At 42.2% G+C, this 10,396-nt stretch overlaps 1 protein-coding gene across 1 annotated transcript; it reads right to left on the bottom strand.

Moving 5' to 3' along the window:
- Positions 1–9,624, bottom strand: LOC118387393 (diencephalon/mesencephalon homeobox protein 1-A-like). Its single transcript, XM_035775718.2, has 5 exons — positions 9,372–9,624; positions 6,371–6,536; positions 5,959–6,137; positions 2,145–2,577; positions 1–1,468 (listed from the first exon to the last, which is right to left on the bottom strand). The coding sequence occupies exons 2-5, from the start codon at positions 6,522–6,524 to the stop codon at positions 1,029–1,031; spliced, it is 1,206 nt and encodes a 401-aa protein (XP_035631611.1). The 5' UTR covers positions 6,525–6,536; positions 9,372–9,624; the 3' UTR covers positions 1–1,028.
- Between the last annotated feature and the right edge of the window lie 772 nt (positions 9,625–10,396).

The following is a 10,396-nucleotide window of genomic DNA, read 5'->3' as shown; positions in this document are numbered from 1 at the left end:
TCGATCTTCATACATGTGGTTTATTCCCTTTCATTTTAACAGATAAATTACTCACATTTTAAGTAAACAATTGAGAAATACATGTCTGGGCTCTACAATGATAAAATACATACAGCATTGGCCTGGGTGCCAGTGTGTTTCTGCTTAAGTCGATAACACCATATATTTTTTTTTGTCACCGTCTTGACTCCGTAAAGATGTGGCGCTCTTAAACGCATATGCAGAAACAACCTGGTACCCAGGCGAACATAACATAGCTAGATTAAACAGATTCATATTTGAACGTCGCTCTGTTCCCACCGTAGACTATAATCTTTACCCCAGCAGGTATTGGCTCATTCTACTGTAGGTCCTTTGCATAAAGCCACAATGGAACAATTCAAAAATAGCTTGAATGTTTCCTGTTTAAGTCCTCGACACAAAAGGAGACACCGATTTATACTCCCTAACCAAGCAGATGGGATGGGAACAAACGAGGAGGAATATTTACAGTACAATGTGGAATAAATTCTTGCAGGTGGGATGTAGCTCTTTAACAGGAAGTACTGTCCATCTGCCAGGTGCAGGGCATTGTGGGATGTGTAGGGCCAGTCTGTGCTGTTGTAAATCTTTGAATGGGTTTGATCTGAGGCTGGAATCTTGGTTCGATCTTTGTGCAGTTGTAATCCTTGTCTCGGGATGCATGCAAAGCTCATCTTTAATATTACTGTCACTCTCCCCAGCTCTAGTGTTGAGATCATCAGATACTGTTAACCGCCATGCATTTGCCCTGGTATGAGATGACGGCTTTGTGATATAGGAGTGTAGCTTTGAGTTCTCTGATCCATCTGACTGGGTCTATGCATCTAACCTGCGGGGGGGGGTCAAATAAGCAATGTCCAGTAGTGTATTGATCTAATGTCCAGTCCCAGTGTCCAAAACTGATGCAGTGTCTATAATGTCCAGTCAGTGAAGATGTCAGTAGAAGGGGTCGTAATGTCTGGCTGCGTCCTTGATAGCTGCCCGGCCCTGCCCTGGGGGGGGTCAGGTCAGTTGGGTAGTGTGTCCAGGCCCAGGGAGGCTGCGTGCTGCTTGGCCCTCAGACGCAGATTCTCGATGCTGGTGGTCTTGCTGTTGAGGCTGGGCATGCTGCCCGGAGGAGCCTGGAGACCTGCCAGGGGGCTGTTCCACACCTGCTGGGCCTGGGACAGGGATGCCTGGGACATGGACTGGTAGTAGGATTGGCAGGGCAGGGAGCTCAGGGGGGAGGGCATGTTGACGTTCATGCCTAGGTAGGGCAGGGAGGAGGGGGTACCCATGTCGAAGGAGGGGTAGTGGACCATGTTGTTGGTGGCGGCCATGTGCTGGCGGAACTGCTCCTGCAGGCGGAAGAGGCTGAGGGGGGACGAGGCGTAGGAGCCCTGGGACAGACCACTGCTGCCCATGCCACCACTGGAAGAAGGGAGGGAGGGAGAGCCCAGGGGAGAGTCTGATGATGAGAGAGGGAGAAGAAGATTTTGGTTTTAGTTAGGTCAAAAGACAATTGTAAACCTGGTTTGGGTCCTGGTTGCTGATTTGACTGAAACAGCATTTCAGCATCTCGGGGTTCGTGGAATATGGCCAATATACCATAGCTAAGGATTGTATCCAGGCACTCCGCTTTGCGTTGTGCATAAAGAACAGCCCTTAGTTGTGGTATACTTAAGCAATAAGGCCAGAGGGGCTGTGGTATATGGCCAATATACCACGGCTAAGGGCTGTTCTTTATGCACAACGCAACACGGAGTGCCTGGATACAGCCATTAGCCGTAGTATATTGGCCATATATCACAAATCCCAAAGGTGCCTTGTTGCTATTATAAACTGGTTACCAATGTAATTAGAGCAGTAAAAATAAAAGAAATGCTTTGTCATACTCGTGGTATATGGTCTGATATACTACACCTGTCAGCCAATCAGCATTTAGGGCTTGAACCACCCAGTTTAAAATGGACAATTTTCCACACCCCTTTGGGCCTTCTTGCATAAATAACCACCACTGTTTATGTATTGTTTATGTTTAGTATTTGATGCAAAGACAATTAAAAGACAATTCCGTTTTGTAAGCTGGCTCACAGTCTCTATTTATGGCCCAATATCTGTGACTGGGATAGAAGAGTTCACACCTGGTGTGGGGCTGAGGCGTTTACAGGATGGAGAGCCGCCTCCCGGCTGCAGCCCTGCATCCCTCTGCTGCATCTCCCCCTGAAGCTGCTGCTGCGTTTCCTCCTGCAGCCTCTCCCTCCTCAGCTCTTCCTCTCCCTCGACGTTGTCTTCGGCGGCCGACTCGCTGTCTGAGGGCTCCGGGGAGGTGACGTTCACCTCCACGTTCATCTCTGCAGGCTGGGGCTGCATTGACTCCAAGAGGGAGGAGGAAGTGGAGGAGGAGGGAGGTGGAGGGCTCTGGGTGGAGGGCACACTTGCGGTGGAGGTGTCTTTGGTCTTGACATCCTCCTTGTCACCCCCCTCTCCGTTGGCCTCCTTCTGTTTCTGGAGCTGCTCCTTCTGCAGGCTGCGCTGCTTCTTGCGGAACTTGGCGCGGCGATTTTTGAACCACACCTGATGAGAGGAAGGATTTGAGTTGTTTTACAGTAATAGCACAATGTGTCATTACTTTTCAATCTCAGATTATTTTTTGGCTGAAATGTATTGCTACGGAAACTGTAATTCTCTATCATAGCCCAGGCTTTTGATAATGTCAATATTGGTCATTTTGATTTTATATACAGTACAAGTCAAAAGTTTGGACACACCTACCCATTCAAGGGGTTTTCTTTATTTTTTTAAACTATTTTCTACATTGTAGATTAATAGTGAAAAACCTCAAAACTATTAAATAACACATATGGAATAATGTAGTAACCAAAAAAAGTGTTAAACAAATACAAATATTTTATATTTGAGATTCTTCAAAGTAGACACCCTTTGCCTTGATGACAGCTTTGCACACTCTTGGCATTCTCTCAACCAGCTTCATGAGTCTTGTAGGAGTTCCCACATATGCTGAGCACTTGTTGGCTGCTTTTCCTTCACTCTGTGGTCCAACTCATCCCAAACCATCTCAATTAGGTTGAGGTCGGATGAATGTAGAGGCCAGGTCATCTGATGCAGCACTACATCACTCTCCTTCTTGGTCAAATAGCCCTTACATAGCCTGGAGGTGTGTTGGGTCATTGTACTGTTGAAAAACAAATGATAGTGGGACTAAGTGCAAACCAGATGTGATGGTGTATCGCTGCAAAATGCTGTGGTAGCAATGCTAGTTAAGTGTGCCTTGAATTCTAATTAATTAAATAACTGACAGTGTCACCAGCAAAGTACCATCACACCTCCTCCTCCATGCTTCACGGTGGGATCTACACATGCAGAGATAATCCGTTCACCTACTCTGTGTCTCAAAAACACCGCGCTTGGAACCAAAAATCTCAAACTTGGACTCATCAGACCAAAGGACATATTTCCAACGGTCAAATGTCCATTGCTCGTGTTTCTTGGCCCAAGCAAGTCTCTTATTATTGGTTTCCTTTAATAGGGGTTTCTTTGCAGCAATTCGACCATTGAGGCCTGATTCATGCAGTCTCCTCTTAACAATTGATGTGTCTGTTACTTGATCTCTGTGAAGCATTTATTTGGGCTGCAATCTGAGGTACAGTTAACTCTAATGAACTTATCTTCTGCAGCAGAGGTAACTCTGGGTCTTCCTTTCCTGTGGCGGTCCTCATGAGAGCCAGTTTCATCATAGCGCTTGATGGTTTTTGCGATTGCACTTGAAGAAATGTTCTAATTTCTTGACATTTTCCGTATTAACTGACCTTCAAGTCTTAAAGTAATGATGGACTGTTGTTTCTCTTTTCTTATTTGAGCTGTTCTTGCCATAATATGGACTTGGTCTTTTACCAAATAGAGATATCTTCTGTATACCACCCCTACCTTGTCACAACACAACTGATTGGCTCAAAAGCATTAAGGAAAGAAATTCCACAAATTAACTTTTAACAAGGCACACCTGTTAATTGAAATGCATTCCAGGTGAGTACCTCATAAAAATGGTTGAGAGAATGCCAAGAGTGTGCAAAGCTGTCATCAAGGCAAAGGGTGGCTACTTTGAAGAATCTCAAATATAAAATATAAAACACTTTTTTGGCTACTACATGATTCCATGTGTGTTATTTCATAGTTAGGATATCTACAATGTAGAAAATAGTAAAAATAAAGAAAAACCCTTGAATGAGTAGGTGTGTCCAAACTTTTGACTGGTACTGTACATCTTTGATGAATTTGAACTAATAACACATTTACTTCTACACTGAACAAAAATATAAACACAACATGATTTTACTGAGTTACAGTTCATATAGGGAAATCGGTCAATTTAAATACATTCATTGGGCCTAATTTCACATGACTGGAAATACTGATATGCATCTGTTGGTCACAGATGCCTTAAAAGAATGGTAGGCGCGTGGATCAGAAAACCAGTATCTGGTGTGGCCACCATTTGCCTCATGTTGCGCGACACATCTCCTTCGCATAGAGTTGATCAGGCTGTTGATTGTGGCCTGTGAAAGGTTGTCCCACTCCTCTTCAATGGCTGTGCGAAGTTACTGGATATTGGCGGAAACTGGAACATGCTGTCATACATGGTGATCCAGAGCATCCCAAACATGCTCAATGGTTGACATCTCTGGTGAGTATGCAGACCATGGAAGAACTGGGATATGTTCAGCTTCCAGGAATTGTGTACAGATCGAGACCGAATTGTGTACAGATTGAGACATGGGGCTGTGCATTATCATGCTAAAACATGAGTTGATGGTGGCGGATGAATGGCACGACAGCGGACCTCAGGATCTCGTCACGGTATCTCTGTGCATTCAAATTGTCATTGATAAAATGCAATTGAGTTCATTGTCCGTAGCTTATTCCTGCCCATACCATAATCACACCGCCAGCATGACGCCATACACGCTGTCTGCCATCTGCCCGGTACAGTTGAAACCGGGATTCATCCGTGAAGAGCCCACTTCTCTAGCATGCCAGTGGCCATCGAAGGTGAGCATTTGCCTACTGAAGTTGGTTGCGACGCCAAACTGCAGTCAGGTCAAGACTCTGGTGAGGACAATGAGCTCACAGATGAGCTTCCCTGAGACGGTTTCTGACAGTTTGTGCAGAAATTCTTTGGTTGTGCAAACCCACAGTTTCATCAGCTGTCCTGGTGGCCTGAAGGTAAAGAAGCCGGATGTGGAGGTCCTGGGCTAGTGTGGTTACACGTGGTCTGCGGTTGTGAGGCCGGTTGGACGTACTGACAAATTCTCTAAAACGTCTTTGGAGGCCGGCTTATGGTAGAGAAATTAACATAAAATTATCTGGCAACATCTCTGGTGGACATTCCTGCAGTCAGTATGCCAATTGAACGCTCCCTCAAAACTGTGAAAAAACAGCACATTTTAGAGTTGCCTTTTATTGTCCTCAACACAAGGTGCACCTGTGTAATGATCTTGCTGTTTAATCAGCTTCTTGATATGCCACACCTGTCAGGTGGATGGATTATCTTGGCAAAGGAAAAATGCTCACTAACAGGGATGTACACAAATTTGTGCACAATTTGAGAGAAATAAGCTTTTTGTGAGTATGAAAAAAATTCTGGGATCTTTTATTTCAGCTCATGGAACATGAGACCAACATTTCGCGTTTATACTGTATTTTTGTCCAGTATTTATTGCTGCTCTTCCTGTCTGCAGAATTCAAAAACATCCACTAGTCATGGCCAGAAAAAAATGTATCTGCCCAAGACCGACATCATTGGAGATCTTTGGTATGGGCCCTAAAGAGGATTAAGTAAATATTACCCTTTATCATCCTCACTCCCACTCGCTCCACCCCAGAAGATGAGAACATAGTGAAATATTTCCTTTCTTTCGACTCCGTAAGTATCCTCACCTGTACACGGGCCTCTGGCAGGTTGGTGCACATGGCCAGGCGCTCACGCATCACCACGTCAGGGTAGTGGGTCTTCTGGAAGGTCTTTTCCAGGGCCTCCAGCTGCTGGGCAGTGAAGGCTGTGCGACTGCGTCGCTGCTTTCGGTGCTGGGAGCCATACCGGGCCTCGAGGATGATGTCTTGAAATGTGCAGCCGTTGAAGGAAAAGAGACAGGGCCAATTTAATTGAGAGTCTGGCTCTGAATATGGATTTAAGTAAATGCTTCAATTTATTGTGTAAGACACTTAGTTCGACTACTTCAAGGCAACAGACATGACCATCACATAGCATTAGCCTGATTGTATTGCAAATATTTCTGACTTTTGGACAGATGTAAGCAATATATTCAGAAAATGTGCAACCCGTTCTTACCAGCCAGCCTCTCAGCCAGGGTGAGCGCGTGCACTGACGGCCGGTAGTCAGGGGCGTGCTGGGCCTGCTGCGCCGCCTGCTGGTGGAGGTTGTACATGGCGCTTAGCGAGTTCATGGCGTGGAGGGAATATCCATTCACTCCGTAGTGCTGCATGGCTCCCGTCAACTTTTTTAAAAAACATTGTGGGAAAAGTTGTTTATGGGCATTTGTAATTACACAAGTTTGAGGTCAAATGTAGCTACAAGTCAAACAATGTATTGTTATTGTTAAATTGTAGCCTAAAACCATCAGTGTGGATTGATCAAGGCTATAATAATAATAATAATAATATATGCCATTTAGCAGACGCTTTTATCCAAAGCGACTTACATAGTCTTGTTAATAGCCTGTAGGTGTAGATTAATAGACAATTCAAAGATCAAGTAGGCTTAAGTTATTACCACCTTTTTTAAAATTATATATTCATTTCCTATTTCCATACATTTTATTAAAACTATTTCGCCTATCAACAGCTGACTTCTAATACCTTTTAATTGGGCACCTGCATTTGGTCATGATCCAATATTGCATCAGCTATTAAATGGCTATAACTGTGAAGATTTTGTATTTGTAAAGATTAAAGCTGAGAGTGAGACATTATAATATAATGGCATTGAGAAGCCAAGCCATCCTCCACTAACCCTGTTCCCACGCAAAGCTCGCTATTTAACCAGCCTGTCCCAAGAGAGTCCCCCCCCCCCCACTAAAGCCCCAGAGGCTGTATGAAATAATTAGCCTATTCTCCTGTGTTATCTCAACATTAATGCTGATATTGATATTCATTATTTGTATGTCGCCCTTGACGTTGTGCCTGAAAGCAAAGCGATGTGGGCCTACTAAATAGGCAAAATATAGAGTCCCGACAGCACTAGCTGAAGTTAAAAACGCCAACGAAACGTCAACAGAAAACTACACAATAATCAGACATTAATCGGGGATTTTGCTCTGAAAAATCACACAAAAGAAAATAACTTGGCGGGACCAGCAGACTAAATTATTAAATTCTATAATGTTTTCATTAAGAGTCCTATTAATTGCAGACTTATTGTCATATCCATAATGTGTAGCAAATTAGCGCATTTAATAGCCTATCGAATTTTTATTCACACACAGATTACGATAAAATGATCCAAGACTACGATTTAAATCTAAAAATTGTCAGTGCGTTGAGAGTTTAATCGCAAACTGCTCATAAAACAAGCCACGACGAATCATGTTTATTTTTGTTATTATTTGTATTATTTATTAAGACTAGTTGGCCTAGCTTCATGTGCGTGCATATAGCGTTCATAGTTTGCAATACTGACTGCAATGTTGTTATTTTAAGAATAATAATTGTAAGTAGGCCTGCAATAATATTTGTTTGAATATAATTTCAACCCCTCAAATAGGTGGATTTGCCTGTTTCGGGTCTATTTATTTGCTATATTTAGCAGTCTTGCACTATGTCCAACATATCATATATAGCCTACGGTATTTTATTTGTTATGCTCTTGGGAATGAAAGCCCTAAGGGTGACAGCGGGACTGTGTAGGCTAACACAACAATAATCTAAATACAGTAGCCTAAATGATAGCGTCAGACCCCTATCACGTTAACATTTCATCTTGTCATTCATAAAGCAGAAATGTAGAATGTACGAAGTGAAATTATTAAAATTGGTAATAAAAGTTTAATTCAAACATATTAATAATAATAATAATAATAATAGTAATTGAACGCTTATAAACTGATATCATCCATATTTTCACTTTCATATATTGTCACCAAATGCAGAAGCATGAGCATTTATCAAGATCTGAGCATATCTGAATGTTTGAAGGCTGCAAATCTTGATTTATCAGTTATGATGGAAGCCTATAAACTACCTATTATAAATGGACAAATGTTTTGCCGTGCCAATAATAGAGTAGTGTAATGACAAGGTCATTTCAGACACATTTACAGGGATTATCATAGGCCTAAAATACAGCCTATACTGGATAAAGCTTGCTTTTAACTGTCATGTATTTGATAAAACATGCTTTAAAATTACAATAAAATGTGTTACAATAAACTGGAATATGTCATAGCCCACGTGTCAAGGAATCTGTTTTTCTGTATTCGCTAGAGAGTCTTTGCCAGACAGCCACGAGGGAACACTTTACATTGGCCTGGACCGGGACAGAATGTGCATAGGTACATATTTACCTATCTCCCAGAGTATTTGAGTTAAATGGGAGCCGTTTCTCCCGATCTTTGGCTGCTCGCGTCCCACTGCCCGGAGGCTTGCTGTGGCGGGGAGATGTATGAGGGCTCTTCAGTGAAATATGCTGATCTCCAGTTGGCTACCCCGTCTAATGTAGGTGCAAATAGGTTTCAAATGCTAGGCTATTTCATTTGTCATCCGTTCTGACACCTGAAAGGCGCGTGTGTGTGATTAATAATGTCAATTTCTGAATATGACAGTTCATCTTCCTATAAGTGCCATTGCCTGTAGCCTACACATGGTTTACAATTGGTTTGAGGATGTTTAAATATTAATATCTCCATGTGGAGAGAGTCAGTTAGCCTTGGGTATCTGATTTAAGCCTCATTATGCTAATTGCCGTGGATGTATATGTTCTACTCCAGACACTGAATAGGCCTGTCGCCCAGGGGCCGCAGATATGTCTGTAAAACCGACACACTCTTCTATGTGCATGCACCCCTGATTCAAGTTATGCCCAAACCTACGCTAATATACATGGATAATTTAATAAACTATGCATGAGATTAACATTTCATAAAATAATGTTGACATTTTAGCTAAGTTTAGGTGCTTCCACTTATAATAAATGCATTTTCATAAGACTACAACAATATTTTGCTCCGAGGTTTAAATTGTTCAGCAATTTTGACAGGCACACTTTAGAATGGTACTTTTCTAGCATGGTCCATCCCTGATGTTTTACTGATGCATGCCCTTCTAAAAGTTATTACCTCTTGCACACGCCGCTCCTGGGGTCTTTGAGTGTTGTAGCCTATGTCCGGCTGTTTTCAAATGGAATATTAGCTTTCAAAGTATCACCTCGTGTGTTTACTTATCAATTCCGTGCTGTTTAGTCCGGTATACTCATTTGTTTTTTTAACTAGTGTCCAAACTCCTCAACGCTGTCTTCTTTCAGGAATACAGTAGTCCGTTTTCTGCGCGCGGTGCTCTCGCTCTCCTGGCGTTCTCCGGAGTGTGGAAGAATCCAGAGTACTGCCATATATCAGGCTCGCGCACGAGGTAAGGTCTTTAAAGAACTCGAGCGCCCGGTGAGGTCATACAAGATTTCAAATGGTTCTTTGCTGTGCCAATCAAAAGAGGTTTCTTCTACTCCTGCCTTTCTCCATGACTGATTTAGATTTCATTTCTGAATCCATGTCTGGACATTGACTGTTAGCGTAATATTATAAAGAAGAAAAACATGTGGTTGTGTGGATCTGTGATAATTAAGTCTTCATTTAAAATACTGACATTAGCAAGGTATTGTCATATTTACTCTATCAAATATCGAAACGATCAAATGGTGTTATTATTAGTATTAGTATTTTCATCCTGTTAACTTTTAGGGCCATTGCTGTATGGGTCATTCCACGAAATGCGTGCCCTTTGCGCCCCTTTTATATTTTAAGTAGAAATTGGAATTTTAAAAGCCTATTATATTCAATGAAGTGCCTTTTAATATAGACCACGTGGAGATTTCAATACATACATTTTTTATATGAATAAAGACTAGCTAAAGTGTCAACACTCTGCATTTTGACATGTCACTTCGTGCACCCTCGGTGACTTCCAGGAAGCTTTTAACCCACTTCACCCCAATAGTTCTCCCAAGTTTTCACCATCATTGTAAAGCCTTAGTTATTTTTTTGTTTTGTCAAAGTTATTTCTGAATATTATTTATTTCATATGATTGGGTGGTCTTTGTCAATTGTTTAATTTTAAGGTTAAAAAATACAACTTTCCCTCATTTTAAGGT

Source organism: Oncorhynchus keta, chromosome 1 (genome assembly GCF_023373465.1).
Source record: "Oncorhynchus keta strain PuntledgeMale-10-30-2019 chromosome 1, Oket_V2, whole genome shotgun sequence".
Lineage (NCBI taxonomy): Eukaryota > Metazoa > Chordata > Actinopteri > Salmoniformes > Salmonidae > Oncorhynchus > Oncorhynchus keta.
This window is presented reverse-complemented; position numbering and strand designations above follow the sequence as displayed.